The following is a 22,135-nucleotide window of genomic DNA, read 5'->3' as shown; positions in this document are numbered from 1 at the left end:
AATGATTTGATAACACTTGGGTTTACAACACTATTCTAAATAAATGAATAAGTTTCTAAGCATGTATCATACGATATGTTGCTTGTTTCATGATATTTTGCTTGTTTTTAAGATATAGGAAACCAGGAGCAGATAATTTGTGGCATATCAAAATCCGGAAGTAGAAGAAAATGTAGGACGCACGATAATTAAATCATTTGTTTTTTAGGACCTATGGTTTGGTACCAGAAGTTCGAGTACGCTATCAGCCATTGGCTACAGAAAGCTGCAGAGAATGTCATGGGGTGTGTCCTGTGCAGTCCCGGATGTTTCAGTTTGTTTAGAGGCTATGCTTTAATGGACGATAACGTGATGAAACGATACACAACGCCACCTACCGAAGCTAGTCACTACGTACAGTATGACCAAGGTTTGATTCTTAAAATTAGTTATGTACAGATTTAACCTTTCTCAAAATTTATGGAGAGCTTCGCATGTCATTAATTACGTCAACATAAAGCAATCGTTTTGATCTGGTCTTAAATACATGTAGTACTGTAATTGAATTCCTTATCTTCCGTATTTAATATCTTGTCATGTCCGGTAAATGCTCACAATACTATTTCTCAAACCCAACCACACCATGAACAAGTGTTAATAAAAATTTCGAACTGTAAGTTCATTTCAAATTTACGGAAGCTCAGAAAAATAAACGAAAAAAAAAACACAACAAAAAAAAAAACAAAACGCTCGACTATATCAACAACAAGAACGAATGGAAAACAACTGTCTTAACTGTTCATAACTTACATGCATTTCCTGGATGAATACAAACCCATATTTATAAGGTATTAATTTCAAGATGGCGTGACTGTTGATTGAAACTAGTATCTTCTCATCATGACGCAAAGTATGGAATAGAAACAATGAATCTAACAAATTGATGTTACATGTACATTGTATGAATGTTATGATTATTTTCCATAATTTAAGGTGAGGATCGTTGGCTGTGTACCCTTTTACTACAACAAGGATACAAAGTGGAATATGTAGCTGCGTCAGATGCTCTGACCTATGCCCCGGAAGGATTTAACGAATTTTATAATCAACGTCGACGATGGACCCCTTCAACAATGGCAAACGTTATGGACCTTTTAATGGACTGGAAAAACGTCACGGCCAAAAACGAGGACATTTCAAAACTGTATATTGCCTACCAAATGTTTATGATGGTGTCCTCGATATTGACCCCTGGCACGATATTGCTGATGATTCTCGGATCGTTGTATACAGCTTTCCCAGCGATTGAACCATGGACAGCGTTTGTTGTCAATCTTATCCCAGTGGTCATAATGGTTGTTCTTTGTTTTGTTGCTAAATCGGACGTTCAGGTATTATTTTATTTAGAGGGAAAATATTATTAATATGTTCAGATCAATTTTGGTCATATACATGTAATTCTTGGCTTTCAAATATTCGGCTTTGGTCGTTGTTGATAAAGATAAAGTCCAGAATAACGCTTCGGACGCATGATATTTTACAAAAATGTTCTATTTGATTTTTTTTTTTATGATGTAAGGCAGTGTCATCTGTTACGTAAAAGAGCTTAAGATGTAGAACTTATAAGGTCGTTTCACTTACATTTTTTAAGTATTTGTTTAGTTTTTACAAGCAAATGGAATAATTTAAGGTGGTACCCAACACCTTGACTAAAATTAATTTGTCTCGTTTAATTTTCATAACATTTTGACAAAATATTTACTTTGACCCTTTGAAAAAAATATAAAAATTTCAAAAAATTTTAACCAATCACTTTCTCGGAAAAAGTTGGTTGGATATATAGACGTCGCGTACGGTGTTGGTGATAATACGGGTTTTGCTTTCCAGTTCGCCTTTATTGCATTTGTTAGAAGTTTCGGAATTGATAACTATATAAATGTATATATCAAAATGTGCGTAATTAAAAGTAGAAATGGAATATGCCTTCAAATCAATACTTTTATTCATTTTGTTACTCGAATGATCCCTAATAACACTGATTTTGAGCGTGTAGACAAGTAACACCGCGACATATTATCAGCGTTGCTTTGAAGTTATTCTTGTAATTTTTTGAACTCATAAAAAAAAATTTGTACTCCTAGAAAGAGTAGTATTTGGTGTTAATGGTGTATGTTTTATTTATGACGTCATCGTTAACTGGACGCGTCTGACCAGGACGAAAAGTTCACTTTGTTTTGTGGTCAAGCCGAAAATCGAAAAAAAATATGGATAGGGGTGAAGTTAAGAGTGATTTTAAAAGGTAACTCAAATAAATTATTCCGAAAATGATATATCTTTTTATTCCGTATATAATAAGGAAAAAAAATAAAAAGTTTTGTCACAACATTTCAAAAGATCGTGGCAGAATTAATGATTTTTTGAAATTTGTATTTCTGTCACAAAACCCAAATCTCGCATATTTTTTGGAGTTCTTAAAAATTCGAACGAATGCTGCAGATCCAAACCACAATTTACATATCCATCCTTCCTGTGTCAAAATTATACAATAAATATACTACTTGCTATGTCTTCAATTAGTAAGTATTGTTTAAATTATGTCCTAAATTGTTCATTTTATTAAATCCGTTGAAATGTCACACTCGCCGTATTCTGACGTTTTGGCGTATTTGTTAAGTGTCTTATGAAAAGTAATAGGCAGTTGCAGTCTTTTCTACGATATGAAATTTTATTCAAACGAGAAAACTTTTTTTTTAAGTGTATAAAAAAAATTGTGTCGAAGTTTTAAGAGAAAATATTGAAAAACAAATAAACGCGATCTTTTTGTTTTTGTCTAGTCAAAATGTCACAAAACGCCGTTTTTTACATTTTTGTTACAAGTATGATAAGTCATATTATACAGTTTTGGAGGGAGGAAAATTTGAAATAATAATAGCACAAAATATACTATATAACATTAAAATCTATTGTTCAGGGATTTTTTTGAACCCATTTTCGATCACATGTCGGAAGTATTAACGACACAGTCAGCGAGTACTTTTGTCTAGTCATAATGTCACACCATGCTTTTTTACTTGTTTTGACGTTACGTTCTGTAAAACTTGACATGTAGTGCCTAACGTCGAAAATTGCGGAAGCCTAAAATACGTGTCATGCTTATTAACTTTTTCCAATTTGATATAACGAATTATGAATTTGATATAACAATTTATCAAATTGTCAATTTGATATAACAGAGTATCAATTTGATATAACAATTTAATATCAATTAGAGATAACAAATAGTCAATTTGATGTAACAAATTGTGAATTTCTCTACCAATAGTATGATTTAATTATAATAATGAGATTGATTGAAACATTGCGTAACCCAAATTTGCGCATTTGTTTGTGTATTGATTCATTGTTTATCTGACGTCCAGCGACAAATATGTCATTGAATGTTTATTCAAAACTTTCTTAACAGGTTAAATGTTTCTGAAACCCTCTTCCTCCCCTTTTATCTATTACATGTATTTGAGGCAGTTTGCGGGACTAGTTTGAACGTTATGTATTCAGTACATGGGACCTGGTGTCTTCAGAACGAACGATTATAATAGAAAAAGGATCAATTTATATTGCACATTTTCAAATCAGAAAGAATGGATAGTGTGTTTCTAGGGACATAGGAACATGCAAGGATAAACAAATGCTGGCATGCTTCTTTATCAATTTCGACGGGCACATACAAGGATTAATAACACATCATTAAGTTCATCCTTCCTATATATTTGTTTCAATATTTATTTTGTTTGCACACTTTTTATTAAAAACAAAGACCCATGCGCGAGATCTAGAAGAGAAAACCCATGCACAATCAGTGCAAAAGGGATCTGATATATCAAATTTTAAAAGTCCGTTCTAGCCTGGAATTTATATTCCAGAGAACGTACGTAATGGGCTCTGTGTATATCCCCTGTACAAAATTTATTTCCTCACACAATACTGTTCATAAAGTTGCAGTAGGAACGGATTTTTTCTCTTTATCTTGTCTATATAAAAAAGAAGATGTGATATGATTGCCAATGAGACAACTATCCACAAAAGACCAAAATGACAAAGACATTAACAACTAAAGGTCACCGTACGGCCTTCACCAATGAGCAAAGCCATTACCGCATAGTCAGCTATAATAGATTGTTGTGCACATTCGCCTATACATTGTATTTTTATAAAAGTTGTTGTTTGCAATTTGATGATAGTATCAAGAAAAACGTAAATAGCTGAGTGACAACTATAGAATTACTTTTATTTCCATGATGAACCAAAGTAAACATATAAATATACATACAACTTTGATATTAAGCCAGCATAAATTAATGCTCGTGGTTTTAGTATTATTCAACTAGGAAAGTTTTCGCTATTAAAAATGGGCTTTCGAAAATACAGCTGAACGGATTAATCCTGCGCTAAAATGGGCTCTAATGTCTGCGCTAAAATGTCCCCTAGTAGTTTTTCGCTAAAATTATCTGCGCCCATCTGTTTTCTTGTTCATAGTTGAGATTAAATTTCCTTTTGTTTATGAAATTGGCAAATTTGATTAAATTAATTTTATTGTGGTTAATTTTGAATTTGCTTGTAACTGTTGATTCTTTTGACATTTAATACAGGCGACGAAACAAACGATTCAACTTATAAAATCTTTATTCGGAAATTATCAAAAGCGGATAAAAGAATAAGACATTGACAACATTTACGAGTATGATGGTCTTGTGAAACCATGATAGTCCGTCTGAAGGGGGTGATAAATGACTAAACCGTGTTAAGAGAGAGCAATATCTCTTGCACATAAAAGTCACCCTTTTAGATTTTAAAAAGAGCAGGATAAGGCTACAAGGAAGCACTCGCACCCTCAAAGTGGAAACGGATTAATCATAAATATCCTGTTACAATCAAAAGAAAGAGAAAATATCTTTGCTTCAAGGGGATACTTATTCAAATGAATATTATTTTTCCGTTTTAATTTAACTGTAATTAAAAAAAATATGTGCCGCTTTTGCATTTCGGTTCTATACGTAGCAAGTCAAGCAAACCGCTCATATAAATTATGCTGTATGATTGAGCTGTACGAAATGAAAAAAACGTACGACGTTATTTATACAATGCATGAAAAATAACGTCAAACTAACGTTACCAAAACTAACACCAACACCGTACGCGACGTCATAGCAGTTTGACAAACACTAATTTTGATCATTGAGAAACTTAGTATTTCCTTAACAATACAACCTGATTAAAACGTTTAGCTGATTTTACAGAGTTATCTCCCTTTAGTGTTAGGTACCACCTTAATAGAACTTCCTGTAAAGAAACTCCGGATTTTGAAGAGCCAAGTACATCTTCTAATGTTACGATTAGAAGTAAAAAATACAGGAAAAAAAAGATATCCCCTTTACTATTTTGCCCTCTCCCTCATTCTGTTGTAAATTAAGCTACATGTATTATTGGGTAGCACGGCCGAAAGTAAGTAACTTGTACATGGTTACTGATGGAGATTACTTAAATATAATGTTGTATCATCGGCATACAGTTCAGAAGAGACATTTTCAAGCACAAGAGATAAATCATTGACAAATTATGTTCAAAGTGTACTAATAATCATTACAATGTTTTGAGATTGTGACACAGTGATGACTGCTGTACCCACATTTTGAATATTTGACCTATTATGTCTAGTGTTTTGTTCACGCATCGTTGTAAATATAATGGAATTTGATGCGACTGTCATACAAGTGAGAGGTTTAGCGCTATAAACCAGATTCAATCCACCATTTTCTACATTTGATAATGCCTGTACCAAGTCAGGAATATGGCAGTTGTTGTCCATTCGTTTGATGTGTTTTATTTGATTTTGCCATTTGATTAGGGACTTTTCGTTTTGAATTTTCCACGGAGTTCAGTATTTTTGTGATTACACTTTTTACAGTGATGCGACTATTTTGTCCACCATTAACGCGTTATAATATTTTTCAGTTGAGTTATGCGGCCATATTGTCGACCTTGTACTCGTTGTTGATGATGATAGTTATAGTTGGGTTGTTGAAGGAGGCAGTCGGGGCAGCATTTTGTTCCGTGACAACGTTCTTCCTGGTTTTTGTAGCTGGTGTATTTGTTTTATCAGCTATGCTTCATCCACAGGTAAACATATTATGGTAGTTAGGAACAAGTTAAGACCTGGGTTGACAGGCTGTGGGATATAGGTTTAATAGTGTGTGTATTAGGATGTAGAGGGTAAAAAAGTGGGATTAGATATCATAAAGAGAAGGAACACATTTGGAAGTGGGATAGCAATTACAAAAACAGGGATTTGGGAAAATGAGCGAAACTTCTTTAGATGGGGTTTACAGAATAGAGAAAGCTGGGGCAAAAAATATAGAGAGAAAACAAAAACACAGAGAAAAAATAGCAATTGCAGGTACCCAACCCTCCCCTTTATACGTTGTATATATTTATGAACATAATTATGGGTCTTTTGTTTTAGGAATTTTGGTGCATTATCCACGGCTTACTGTATTTTCTTGCGATCCCATCAATGTCTATGCTGTTGATGATCTACTCTCTCGGTAATCTGCACGTGGTATCCTGGGGGACACGTGAGACGAAGGCACCAACTCCACAACAAGGAGCACAGCAAGAAAAACCTCGACAGAATGCAGTACAGAACTGGTTGGAAAAAATTGGATTATCGGACAATAGTCAGGCGTCATCCGAATATCAGTTTTCATTCGGAAATTTATTTAGGTTAGTCTTGTTCCCTCTCTTATCTTAACGACTATAATACACTTGATTCCAAAATTCGACATTTTTGACAGAATTCTTACGTTTTACACATTTTTGAGCATACATTATAACATTAAAAATATTTGTTGCTAAACGTTTTGTACTCAGTATATATTCATATCAGATATACGTCATATGTATGATCTAGATCTTTTATAACAGTATACAATATAATACCTGGACATTAAAATCTCAGAGTCTGATTATTATTTACAGTTTTATAACGAACAATGACTAAGGGACTTTGATCATAAGTAGATAAACACGAAGTCGCTCTCCAATATAATTTTTTTTCACACATTCTAGTATTCTCGTACCAAAAACTTGATATTATTAATTTGTAATGATTTCATAAGCAGCATCAATACAGTCAATTTTATTTTAAATGTTGCGACATGTGGAACAGGATCTGTTTACACGTCCGAGGAACCTCACTTCACCCTCGGTTTTTGGTTGGGTGTTCCTTGCTCCGACTTAAGTCTCTTTTTTTTTTTATAAATATCGTGCTTTTTTTTACTGATTTCTGTCTTTTTGTCGTTTTTTAAGGTGTGTGTCTTGGAACCTTTTTCTTCGAATTATTATCTATGATTGTCCTTTTGGTATCGTCTGTCTTATGTTTTCTTATTTGATTCTTTTCAATATAATAACCTTATTTAATAAGAGAAGATGTGGTATGATCGCCAATGAGACAACTATCCACAAGAGTTTTAATGACTTTGAAGTAAGCAATTACAGGTCGGCGTTCGGCCTTCAACAATAAGCAAAACTCATACCGCCTAGTCAGCTATGAAAGTCCACTTAATGTATTTTCATATTTAAGATTACAAAAGTGATACTGGATAACTAAAATATAACTACTACCATCTTTAAGCATTACCGTTTCATCTTTAAGGTGCATGTGTTGTCCACGATCTGATGTTCAGAACGAGGATGCCAGGTTGCGAGCTATATTGGAGCGACTGGAAGACATGGATAACAAAATGACGGAAGTGACGTCATTTTCACAACGTGGTAGCATTTCTGGGTCATCAAAACCGGACAAGAAGGAAGAAGAAATGACACCATTTTCAAAACAGGATGTCCTAATGGACAGTGGCGAAAGAAGTAAGCTAATAAAAAGCATGCTGCTTAGAATAGAATAATAAACTTAACAACATTTTCGAGAATAGAAAAAAAACCACTTATATGTCCTCTTATCCCATGCAAATGAATACCAGTTTTTACCATATTTGAAGTATACGCTCTAAGTATACTCTCCAACTTCCTCCACCAATCAAAATTGGCCGCGAATGGTTCTGAAGGTGGAATTAAACACCCAAAATTACTTAAAGGCCAACAATAGCAATATATATCACATAATCATATGAATGCTCTCATGTGCTTCATAACGATAGGAACTTCCTGTTCCACTATTGACACCCGTACGGGCCAAGTTCGGATGGATATCTAGAGTAGATTGAAATAACATGGTCATATATAACACATGTTTTGATTGGATAAAGCTTTTCCGCCATTAACACTCGAGGAACCCTGGTTGTGGCAGGGTTTCTAGAGATCGACTCGATATCCCGGATGTTATGACGTCAATCCAATCAAATTTGAATGTAAACATATTCAGAGTAGGGGCCTTGTACTTCCGGTAATCTAGAGACCTTACTCTTCAAAATTATTTACCGTTCATATGGAACTCTAGTCAGAACTCTAGTTCCATCCGAACTTGGCCCGTGGTGTTGCTCATGACTAGCAAACTTCTTGACACCTCGTGGGTATTAGCAGGCGATAACTCGAGGTAGAACCACTGTGTATCATAAGAGTAGACAGTTTATGCTCCATTTTTGACAACCGTCATGTAAATCGTGGCTAGGAAATGTCTGGTGATAAGTCTGTCCGTCTGTAAGTCCGTCAGTCTTGTTCTAGTCATCGCAACTTCTCTGAAACCACACAACAGAATTTCATGAAACTTTATAGATAATAAGGACATACTATGTAGATGTGCATATCGACAGGAAATTATGATTCAATTTTTTTTCTAGAAGTTATACCCCTTTTCACTTATGTGGGGGCGTGCTCACAAAGGTTCTTTAATTTTGTATGTTTTTGAGTTTCAGGTCCCGTTTTGTTCTGGGTTACATAGTTTTAACAAAAATACGGATACCTCCGTCATTTCAAAGACCGGGTATGAATGGTGTCGCACACAATATTAGTTTTTTCTATCATAAATTTGTATAAATATATAACAGTATACCATCGTTATAAGCAAGAAAAACGAAAAAAGACGAAATCATGATGTCCCGACAAAATTGGTTTCTTCTATAATAAAAGTAACCTATAAATATATATATTTTACAGTTAACCCAATCTATAAGGAAGAAAAACAAAAGAAAAGAGACGAACTTAAAGATCCTTACTGGGTTCACGATGACCAGTTACGCAAAGGAGCGATTGAGGTTCTGGATAAAGGGGAGGTTGACTTTTGGCAAACTTTTATCAAGAGATACCTGTTCCCAATTGAAAGTAACAAGGAACACGAGAAGAAAGTAGTTAGCGATCTGATTGAGCTCCGAAACAAAGTTTGCCTAGCTTTTCTTCTTATCAACGCACTATTTGTTACAATCGTATACACACTTACGGAAGTAAACAAAACGGACGGTTCTCTGTCAATTCCGCTTCCATGTGGTGGCAATGATAAGCCGGATGCAAATACAGGAAATACAGGTCAAGGGAAGATTGAGCCTATATCCTTCGCTTTCACAGGTGTATTTGGGCTCATGCTGTTTATACAATTCGTTTGCATGTTATTCCATCGCTATTCCACTCTTTTACACATCATTGCTAGTGCAGAGATCAAACTCAAAAAGCATATAAGAAATGTTATTGGAAATAACCAAGAACAAGACGTACAAAACATCGGTATAGAAGATGGACTAGATCTCGTTCGTCAAATGCAATCTTCAAATGAACCGGACAGTGATACAGTGTCTGTGGATTCGTTTGATCTTCTCGGGGACGACACACCACGTGTTGATGATGACGAGTTACCTGGAGAACCGAAAGGGAAAGATTTATGGACCAAACTTCAGAAGAGGAGAAAACAAATGAATGCAAACACATTAAGTAAAAATTTCATTAAAAATTTCACAAAGTTACAACGCGTTGTTGAGTCGGATGAGACAGCAAGTCTCTCGCCATTAGCTGGGGATAACTTCGGGTTCACTGAAGATCGAATCGGTAACGTTCAGAAACAATTCGGAAAGAGAAGATTTTCTAGAAAGTCTCTGCATACTATCGTAAATATAGTCCAGAACGACAACATTAAAGACGAAATTAAAAAACGAGCAGAACAACTTAACAAGATTGATGATTTAAAGAAGCAGAGACGGCGGGAATATCTAAGAAAAATAGTTTTGTTGGCTAGATCTGAACAGAAAACTAGGTCAACATTAGGGAGTGTTGTACAAGCGAATATAGCTCAGCAAAAAATTGATAAAATCGAGAAAGAAATGGATGAGCAAATACAAAATATGGACCCTCCTCCGATAGCATCTATTAGTGAGGAAGAGGTCGAACCAATTGACAATGCTAGCACAAAGTCTTGGCCAAGCGAAAGTAAATATGCTTTAAAGAGCACAAAGGACACCACGGATCTTAATAATTCAGATGTATTGTTTTGACATTTTTGCACTTATGGAACCTGTACCACACTGGTATCGATCAGTATGCGTCATGCTCAGAAGTCCATTTATTACAACTACGTCTTCAATCGCTATAAACTTCCGATTTATTCGAGTTTCATCAGAAAAACTATATTTATTTATAATTTATGATTTTTAAATTGGTATTGACGATATATAAGTTATTAACCGTGATTGCAATATATGATAATTCTAAATAAATGTTTCTGAATGACATATTTAGGTACAAAATGAAAGTATGCCATAACACCTTTTTAAGAATTTTCCAAACGTAATTTGAAGGTTGCCCTTCACACATAGTTTATAGCACATTGCATTTTAAATGCCTTTTAATTACATTTCTCAAAATAAGTTTTATTTAATTAAAGCGCGTACCATAATTCGGTACGTGGTATGCGGTTTGCTCATTGTTGAAGGCCGTATGGTGATTTGCACATGTAGATGTTCACTTCTACATTATTTGATTTCTGGTTGAAGTTAAAAATACCACTTCTCTTGGATATATTTTAATTCCTAAAAACAAGGGAATTTTCAACCAATTAGCATCAAAAATCAAGGAGAAGATAATACCACCGCAAGTAAAAAAGGACAAATAGTCAGACGAAAAAACAATAAACAAAACACTACTGTAACTCATATACTAAAAATTAAGTAATATCACAAATTAAATACCCGTTTAAAACAGAGGTCTCCCAAAAAAAAAACAATAGTATTGCCCATGTTATTGTATGATGATGAGTTATTACCCTTGATAATGCGTAATGAAATAACAGATTTGACATCTGTTACTATAAGCTTCCGTCAAGTTCAAATAAAAAAATGAGAAACATATACTATATAACTAAGTCCATAATAATGAGTACAGATAAAAACAATAAAATATTAGATAAAAAGAAAGAAAAAAAAACGAAGACCGCCCCAACCGAACTCCTCACTAATACAGATGATGTTTAAGCGTGCATTGGAATCAAAAAGTAATTGATGTAAAATGTATATCAGAAATAAAAGTTAAAGGTATATCTATAATATTAGGATTCACAAAAACTTTACTATCCACACTGATCTGTGTCCACACTTGTGGGATTATCAAAAATCATACTATCCATACTGATCTATGTCCACACTTGTAGGATTATCAAAAAATAATTAGTAATGCCATTATGACTTGGTTGTTTGTTTTTTTATGTTGTACTTGTATAAATAAAAACATGTGATTGCTAATAAAAATATAATATATTCTGTATACGTTATGCTGTCATGTCTGTTCTTTGTATGCACGGTTTAAAAATGATATAGGATGCGTTTCAAAGGCGGCGAGGGGAACACGTCAATACTTAATTCTGTTCTCAAATCCTTTTCATATGATTTAGATTTTACAAATGTTATCTTTTCTCATATTTTTTGTATTTCATTCGGTTTGTAATATGAGAGTTGAATACCAAAGGGTCAATACATAGAACATTGGTTGATAAAATAAGAGACTAGAACACCCAGAAAGATAATGTACAAAGAAGTTGTGTTGACCTTATCTGATCATATAATTCTAGTTTTCCCGACCGATTCACATATTTTCAGCTTGAAAAGGTGACATTTTCCAGCGGCACGTCCTATATCAGCTTGTGCAAATTCGCTCTATTCAACGTAAAGCACAATGACAAATACAATGTTCGCTCTTTTGACATATATTTAGGCTCTTCAGAATTACTACGTTCAACGAAATGTTTGAAAATCATAAGTAAATCCGTAGATTGTCCGTCCTAACAATTGATGTTCTTTGATATATTTATTGGTTTTTTTTTATGGCCCAATAAAAACACGTCTTACGATGACGACACTCAATAAGAGATAAGAGAGAGAGAGAGTAAAACAAAAAGGCGTTTCCGGACATCACTTTTACAATTCCGTAAAACATATCAAACTGAATTACAGATATATAAAACATATATATCTAAATATATGACACCTTGTCCGTCATTTCGTCATTCTGTTATTCCGTTATTCCGCAACAAACCATTATACGGATTGTATTTTTTAAACAACTTTAGATATTGACCTGATTTTTGGTATGTAAAAACCAATGATGAGACACAGATCAAGTTTATGTTTCGTTTCGCTCCGCTAATTTTGGCCGAAAAAATTACGGGCTTTTGACTTTGATAAATTGTTGAAAATCACAGTTAAAACAAACTTTTTTTTGAAACGCCTTCAGGTGTACATGTAATATCACCAATGATTTTCTCCTGTTTTTGTTAAATTTGCACTTTTCAAAAAATTGTGCAGAATTTATCTTTGTTTCAAATAAAGAAATACTTGGCATCAGTAAAGTTTTATCCTGTCCAGTACTATAGAAAAAATTTCACATGACATTTCATTGCATATGAGAAAAAAACCATCACTGGAAGTTAACCAATCAAATGTCTCCCCTTATTTAACCTGTGTACAAGATTTAGTAAACATGTCAGCTCAAGTTTCCAAAATATTCTATAGAAACCTCAGATAAAAAAATAATGGTGCTATGAAACACCCAAGACATATGTTTATGACACAGAAAATGTTATACTGCAACAAAATGTAGGATTAATTCCATACAACTGTCAAATTCATGGGAATATTTTTTTTCGACCTATTTTCGTATACAACCGGATTTGACGTGCCATAATTTGTTGGTAAAACATCTTCAGATATTGGGCTGAATTTAGGTATGTCAGGAAACCATGATGAGTTACAGATCAAATTTAAGTTTAGTTCTGCTCTGCTGATTTTAGCCAAAATGAAGGGTTTTTGACTTTGATAAATTGTTGAAAATCACAGTTGTACAGACTTTTTTTCTAAACGTATTTAGATAATTGGCTGATTTTTGGTATGTGAGACTTCCATCATGTTTGTGTCAACTTTTTGAGACGGGGTCATTCGTGTCGTTTCGACAGATCTAGTTTATTACATACACGAATATTGGTATGACCCCAGCTGACTCTGTGAAAAAACTAAAACCTAACTAAACACAGTCAAGAAGCTCTGAAACAATTATTTCATCGCCTATTATTAATTGAAGTTTTTTTAAGCGAGGCACCTCTGAGAAAATAAATCCGGTAGTAGGTCCGGTTCCTGCATTGAAAACTAAAGACTAGGCAACACGAATCACACACACAGATCGGTGGTGATTGCAGGTAGTACTACTCTGTAAGGGTATGATACAGCTCCACATGCGAGACCCGTCATGTTTAACTGGTTTTCGCAGCAAACATATGACAAATTCGCTCAAACGTAAGGCTCCGTGGCAAATATAATGTTTACTCTTATGAATTATAAGCTTTAGCTTTTCAGAGTTAATACATTCAATGAAATGTTTGAAAATCATAACAAAATCTGTAGATTGTCCGGGCCGTCCTAACATTTAATGTTCTTTGATATATTTATCGAATTTTTTTATTACATTATCGAATCTTGTTATGACCCATCTGACTCTGTAAAAAAAAACTAATACCTAATTAAACACAGTCAAGAAACTCTAAAACAATAATTTTATCAACCTTTTTTCCGATATCATCACAAATAAGGTTACTACCGATTCACATATTTTCAGCTTGAAAAGGTGACATTTTTTTCAGCGGCACGTCCTATATCAGCTTGTGCAAATTCCCTCAAACGTTAAGCACAATGACAATGACAAATACAATATTGGCTCTTTTGACATATAAGCTTTATGCTCTTCAGAATTATTACGTTCAAAGACATGTTTGAAAATCGCAACAAAATCCGCAAATTATCCGTCCTGACATTTAGTGTTCCTTGATATATTGTTTTTGGTTTTTTTTGTTACATAAACGAATATTGTTATGACCCTGACTTTGTAAAAAAAATAATGGTGGCTCATAGACATTAGACATTAGACATTATTTTATTAAACCAATCATGGGCCCTTGTCGGGAAAGATACAAAAACATCATACAATGATTATATAAACATTAGTGAAATACACAAATATAAACATTAGTGAAATACACAATATTATAAGTAATACACAAATAATAAATTGATGATATGAGCAATGTAGGATATAATTAAGGTAAGAGGCATTGAGTGCAATGAGGTCGATTTAATATTAAAAGAATATGATATAAAGTTTATTAATACGGAAACAAAAAGTAAAAATAGAACCAGGAATATAGTATCTCATTCTGCAGTAGTTCTCCTCATGACCAGTGCACAGCAGTGAGGGACTTTTACATCACAACAATGCAAAGGTCATCAAGGGGAGATCCTTCAGAATAATGGGTGCTTCATCAGGGTTCCTGACCCAATCCTTCATATTGTACTAAGCTTTGACTACCGATCTAGTCAGTATTTCTTTTAAGTTCCGATGTCTACTATATGCCACCATTGGTGGTTTTGGAAATAGCTTCCTATATTTCGCATTGCGAAGTAGTTTTTTATAATGTTTTCGTAAAGCTTTATTTATATTTCCTAACGAAAATTGATATTTGGTTACAAATACTAATGGTATCTGCTTGTCAGATTCTTGTTTAAAGCGGAGTAACTCTGGTCGTTCGATATTGGGAGCCGATTCACAGTTACAAAGTATTTCATGGTCCTTATATCTTCTTTGCTTAAGATGGCCTTTGAATTTACAAAGTGTATTTTTTAAATTTTTCGTGTTGCTGTTGTTTCGGTGGTGGCGAATAGCGTCCCCTTTTACAAATCCGGAGAAGACTGTTGGGTTATGCATAGACGTCCTATCTAAATATTGAAATGTACTAGTAGGTTTGGTGTAGCTCTTTATATCAAAGATACCGGAGTTCCTGAACCTCAACCCTTTATGTACGACTGTACCGAGAAAAATAATTTCTTCGTTCTATATTTCATAAGTAAACTTTAATTAAGGGTGATGATCATTTGCTATTTTAAAAAACTCTTCAACCTCTTCTCGTGATGAATGAGCTTTTATAAACGCATCATCTTCTACACCTTCCGTAAAATAAGATCTTATTTTTAAACTTATATTTTTCAATAATTTCATTGATAACTTCGAATGCTCTAATATCACAAATATCTGGGCTGCATTTACTTCCCATACTAGCGCCTGTGTTGTTCATATTTAGGAGATAATTGTATTGTATTTTAAGCTCCGACGGCATCAATTGGGGATTTGATGGTCGCAAATTAAGTTTACTGGCGACGCGTTAAAATTGATGCCGTCGGAGCTTAAAATACAATATTGTTATCTCCATTCTAATGAAACTGACAGAAAATAACGTTAAAACATGTATTTAAAATCTGTCATATGCCGTCTGCGCTTGCGCGTACGTCCCATAGCATCAATTGTCAATTGATGCCATGTAAGAAAGTGACGTTATCCAATCAAAATGAACGTTACAAACGTTGTTGCATTAGAATTTGTATTCTCGTCTTTCATATGTGCTCCTGTACTTTGTCTTTTCATTGTCTTCCGTCAATTTTGTTTTTCTATTTTGACATAGTTATTTGTTTTACAGTGATTGAGATAAACAAAAATATATCCAATTTTTGACATTTTAACCTGTTATCTCAGTTTGTTTTGCTCACACATCATAGTTAATATAAAAAGTAAAATCTGACAAATACCGATCTCCGAGAAAAAAATAGGAAAAATAAAATTAAAGGTGGTTGTCATTCAAGTGAGTTCTTTAGATAGCTGCTTTAAAAGCAGGATTACTCCACCTTTGTCTTTGTAACGCAATATCTGTACAAAGTCAAGAATATGACAGTGCTTTTTATTCGTATGATGTGTCTGGTGTGTTTGAGATATTTATGAGTTTGCTTTTTGATTAAGGACTTTGGTGTTTAATTCTCCTTGGTATTTTTGTTACTTTGCCTTTTTGTAAAACTTTCTTTAGTACTTCTTCATATATTGTTAATCATAGTTTTGATTACTGATTAGTAACGGCTTACAGGGAACGTTTAAACGTTGTGAGAGGGTAGAGTGGGTGTCATTCAATAGAAACGTCTATTCAAACAAAAAAGTCTCTGAAACTGATATTATCAATATGCTTCATTTCTTAATTGACATCATATTTGTTCCGTTTGCAGACGTGTTTTTTAACAAAATAAATCTGCATTGCCAAGGGAAAAAACTGTGTCCCTCTTCTTGTCGACTTCTTCCTTTATTCTTATGAGGCTGACTTCATACAAGAACTTCTTAGGAAGAAAAAAGGAAGTTAGCAGTAATCTTTAATAAAATTAACGGTACCAATTTTCTTGCACCAGATGCGCATTTCGACAATCCATGTCTCTTCAGTGATGCTCGTAGCCAAAATATTTGAAATCCAAAAGCTTATATAAAAGATGAAGAGCTATAATCCAAAAGGTCCAAAAAGTATAGCTAAATCCGTAAGAGGAATCAGAGCTTTGCATGAGGGAGATACATTCCTTAATTTATAATAATTTCTATCATTTTTTAACAGCAAATTTTAATAACACAAACAATCCGTATTTTCATGCCAGTACCAACGTACTGGCTACTGGGCTGGTGATACCCTCGGGGACTAATAGTCCACCAGCAGAGGCATCGACCCAGTGGTACTTTACTTTGCGCTATATAGATTATGTTCTCTAAATAAATACCTCAAAATTTGTTGATAGCATCTATCCCATCAAATTAGAGAAGATACAATTAAGTCTGCCTCATATCTTGACCTACATCTAGAAATTGACAATGAGAGTTGAAAACACACGTTACCACATAAGAGATGATTTCTGCTTCCCAATTTTTAACTTTTCATTTCTATGACGCCATCAAGAGTTAGTTGACCATTATATCCATTTCAAAGAGGATATAGATTTTTACCAAAGTGTTATTAGTCTTGGCCTAATGATCGCAAACTATTAAATATGCTACAAGGTTCTACTAAGTCTCTTACAATCAAATTATGTAATTATGTAAAAGCTGCATGGACTATTCGATGTTATTTAGTCTCATGACTTTATATGTCATGCCATTGTAATATACTAGTGTTCTCTGCCGTCTATTCGTGTTTTATATTTTAGGAATGCCTGTAATATTTTTTCTGTCTAATGAAGAAATAACATCAACAATGTGGTGCACACTGAATAACCCGCGAATAGTCAAAAAATAGATGTCAGTCATATCTTATAATTTAAGTCTTAATTCCATTTAAACCGGAGTAAATCATGAAAAAAACGTTAATTTTGTCATGGTCACATGACAAAATTATGTCTATGACCTGATAAACAAAACGACGTCAGCCAATCAGAAGAAGTGTTACATCCAAAATTAATTATTATGTAATATATGTTGTGAATTTTGTCATACCATGTCTATGCTTTTGAAAAAAAGAATCATTTCCTAATATAGTAACAACCAATCCGTTCCCTTTTCACGAATGTGACCTATCTAATTAGACTATTTACCAGGATTATAATAACATGAGCAATACGGCAGGTGTCACATGAAGAGCAGGATCTGCTTATCATTCCGGAGCACCTAAGATCACACCAGTTAATGATAGGGTTCGTGTTGCTTTGCCTTTAGTTTTCTTTGTTGTGTCATGTGTACTATTATATAGATATAGGAAGATGTGGTATGAGTGCCAATGAGACAACTCTCCATCCAAATAAAAATTTTAAAAAAGTAAAAAGTAAAAACACAAAAATACTGAACTCCGAGGAAAATTCAAAAAGGAAAATCAAAAATCAAAAGGCAAAATCAAAAGTCCAAACACATCAAACGAATGGATAACAACTGTCATATTCCTGACTTGGTACAGGCATTTTCTAATGTAGAAACCATTATAGCTCAATGTACGGACTTCAACACGGAGCCTTGGCTCACACCGAACAACAAGCTATAAAGGGCCCCAAAATTACTAGTGTAAAACCATTCAAACGGGAAAACCAACGGTCTAATATGTATGTTAATCCCTTTCTTTTTTAGCCATGACGTTGTCAGTTTATTTTTGATCTATGCATTTAAGTGGTATATTTGAAAATCAAACTTTACCAAAATGAGTGACACTTAACGTCTTAAATATTTTCCGTAAAATGATTTTAAAATCAAGGGCAGATAATTACATTGAATTTGATAGGTTAATTCATGTATTTTATTTTAATTTCATAAATATTTCAGAAACAGCAATGAAAAACAATTATCTCGTTGAGGTTCTGTATTTTTAATTGCAATGTATTCTAACGAAAAAAATCCAAAGTCTTTCACAGAATTAACAGTCTATTATCGAACATGCAGACACCAAAGGTACAATAATTTCATTTATTATGATAAAATGTATTACCAGCTCCATCTGTAACGCTTGAAACTGCACATCCTGCTAATCCACCACTCAAAGCACCAATGCCTGCACCTGTCAAAAATGCATTTTTGGTAAAACTATAACTGTAAGTGTCTTAATCATTTTGAACAGTTGCAGTTGATATTGCTCCTGATATTGTACCTACAAAAATGGAAGAACAAATTGTTGCTGCAATGTTTTGAGAACCTGCACCATACACCAAAACTATTCCTTATCCTGCACCAGTAGATGACCCTGCTAATGCTTCTTTACCTCCCTTGATTTCTGTCTCATATGATGCTGCACTTAACACTACCATTTTGACCTACAAGTGTTTAAATTTTGATAGTTATCAACCTTATTGAATCGATTAGTATAACCTGAGAGATATTTATGATTTCAGATTTATCAATGATTTCCTGAATATTGAGAAGTATGTACTCAAATAATATTTATTATAAAATAAAAGAGATAATATAGAAAGTAACATTTTTGAATATAACAAACACTGACTGATTACTTTTTCAACTGATTCGTCAATAATCATTCGATGCTACAAAAACTGTCCCTGGGGAGGACTTTGAGTAACAGGAGGCGCACTTCAGCTGATCCATATACAAAAGTATGTCCTAGTTCAGCTAAGATGAACGTGACATTAAACTCCCAATCGTGTAAATGAACTAAAATTACAAAGCATACAAGTCTAACTAAGGCCAGATTTTCCAGACTTGTGACAGGAGCAACAAATGCGACGTGGTAAAATATGTTTTATGAGATCTCAATATCCTCTTTATACCTTCTGTTGTTATAGATATGTAACATATAACTCCTTATCAGCCAATCCACGCGACGTAACAAAACGATGAAACGGGTTATCAGACTCGGTGTGAATTATATGGCTAGTTTATTTACGCTCGTTACACATATACAAAAAATATCATGTTAATGCTTAGTGTACGGTACTATATGTTAATAGTTTTGGGGGATTTCTATTTTTTTCTATTTTTTTCCGTTGTAAAAAAGTGTGATTTCTATCATATCAATGTTGAAATAATTTCCAAGTCCATACACATGATACAGTACTCAGTTATATATTTTGATTCTTCAACATGTATACCTACATATATAGATTTTTTTATTTTATATGTCTTTAAATAATTATATGATTTCTGTAATGGTTCAAATCATAAGCGACGACTGTAAATTACTTTATGTTATACAATTTTTGTGTTTAAATTTATTAAACTGTTCCTACTTGTTCTAGCGTCATTATTATCCCACCTCCTTCAAAAAACAGTGCAACTGCAAAAGGTCAATTATTCCAACAAGAAAACGAAAGGCATGTATTATACTACAATGTAAATATAACGGTTAAAGACAGAGGGGCATCAGATTAATAAGTCGTAAATCAACTGGCAACGCCATTGCAAAAACAAACAAAGGAAAAAGTTAACAAACAAAACACAACATACAAAACTAAAGACTGATCAACACGTACCACAACAACAACTTAGATGTGCTCGAAAAAGCCAGTACAAAGCCATACTCACAAAACAAATATTTTTCATATTTAATAATTAGCTCACATCAAAGATAAATATTTTGTGAGAAGCACGATTTTATGCAATGCTAAACTATATCAGTTTTTTGTTTCACATCACTTTTTAGCTATACAAAACATGCATTTCGATAGTGTTATTCGTACGAACCGAGTACACATCGACATCTGGCCGTTCCGATTCATACATAAATATGTATTGAATTCAGAGATATATTTTAAATTTTAAGATGACATATTTTATTTTCGACATGAATAGACAGTACTCAAAAATTAAATGTAACATACCTGTTTACATACTGAATTCCGAGGAATAAAATATGTCGCTGAATTCAGTATATAAATGAGAGGTTTGGCTACCTATAAATGCACCATTTTCTACATAAGAAAATGCCTGTACCAAATGAAGGCAACAGAACAGTAGTATACCGCTGTTCGAAAGTCATACATTGATTGAGAGAAAACAATCCGGATTACAAACTAAAACCGAGGGAAACATATCAACGATAATAGGAAAACAACGAAACAGTAGAAACACTGAAGTGCAACAAAAACCAAACGACAATGCAACACACAGAAACAAACTGTAAAATAACCATAACCATTTATCTCACTTGGTACAGGGCATTTTAAGATTCCAAGTCAGGAATGTTACAGTTGTCCATTCGTTTGATGTGTTTGAGCTTTTGATTGTGACATTTGATCAGGGACTTTCCGTTTAGAGTCTTCCTCGGAATTCAGTATGTTTGTTATTCTTTATTTTACACAGTCGACAAAGGATGGTGGTAAAAAATTATATTATTAGAACCATTGACCAACGTGGGAGAAACTATTAAGTCTTTGATTTTAAACCTATTTTATTCATTGAGATATGAAAAGGATTGAGCAACAGGCACAACCTTTAAAAGCTCTCTCCATATTGCATGTACAAGGTATGAATAAAATATTTACAACTTAATTTATGAAATTAGTAAACGTGTTGTTTTCAATTTTTCACATCACTGGGTGGTTACCTCTGCTGATGGCTTATCAGTCCCCGAGGGTATCATCAGCTCAGTAGTTAGTAGTTCGGTACTGACTTGATTTAACAAACTCATAGATACCAGGACTAAATTTTGTATATACGCCAGACGCGCGTTTCGTCTACAAAAGACTCATCAGTGACGCTCGAATCCAAAAAAAGTTAAAAAGGTCAAATGGAGCCCTGTATAGCTTGTTGTTCGGTGTGAGCCAAGGATCCGTGTTGAAGACCGTACTTTGACCTATTATTGTTTACTTTTACAAATGGTAAAATGGATGGAGAGTTGTCTCGTTGGCACTTGTACAACATCTTTTTATATCTATCAATTTAAATCTATAATTTTAGTTCATAACAAATGTAGGTTGTTCTTCTATTGACGGATAATACTTTTAATTTTCCTTTTTTTCTGTTGTCGTACGTATACCTTCATGCGTGAACAGCGAATAGAAACACGATAAATTATGTCTTTTCCCAACCGACAATTAAATCCTTGCAAAAGTTGGGCGTCAATGTGGCTTTTTTTAATGTTAAATTACCAAGCCATATCCGGTCTTAATTAGGGTGTTGAATCCGAAACCTCGTACAGGAAGAGGTAGATCTACCTAATGTATTGAGTGTTTATATGTTTTCGTTCTAGATATGAATGAAATATGTGTAACTCGGCTTTTTTTGCAATCAACAGTAAAAAGTCTTGAATTTACATCTTGCAAATCAAACTTGCAATTATATGGTCATTCTAATAAAAACAGCCGGCGTTGAACAGACTAAAGCTACTAAATTTTTTGAT

General features: G+C 33.7%; 1 protein-coding gene across 1 annotated transcript in view; it reads left to right on the top strand.

The window, feature by feature from the left end:
- Positions 1–10,599, top strand: part of LOC139503768 (chitin synthase chs-2-like) — a 33,267-nt gene extending 22,668 nt beyond the window's left edge. The window contains exons 11-16 of the mRNA XM_071293642.1: positions 209–409; positions 973–1,370; positions 5,989–6,153; positions 6,497–6,756; positions 7,688–7,899; positions 9,145–10,599. Of these exons, the coding sequence (XP_071149743.1) occupies positions 209–409; positions 973–1,370; positions 5,989–6,153; positions 6,497–6,756; positions 7,688–7,899; positions 9,145–10,466 (2,558 nt within the window). The 3' untranslated portion in view covers positions 10,467–10,599. The remainder of the gene's footprint in view (positions 1–208; positions 410–972; positions 1,371–5,988; positions 6,154–6,496; positions 6,757–7,687; positions 7,900–9,144) is intronic.
- Positions 10,600–22,135: the final 11,536 nt, after the last annotated feature.

This window comes from Mytilus edulis, chromosome 14, assembly GCF_963676685.1.
Source record: "Mytilus edulis chromosome 14, xbMytEdul2.2, whole genome shotgun sequence".
Taxonomy (NCBI): domain Eukaryota; kingdom Metazoa; phylum Mollusca; class Bivalvia; order Mytilida; family Mytilidae; genus Mytilus; species Mytilus edulis.
The sequence above is the reverse complement of the archived record's forward strand: the minus strand, read 5'-3'. Positions and strand labels throughout refer to the sequence as shown.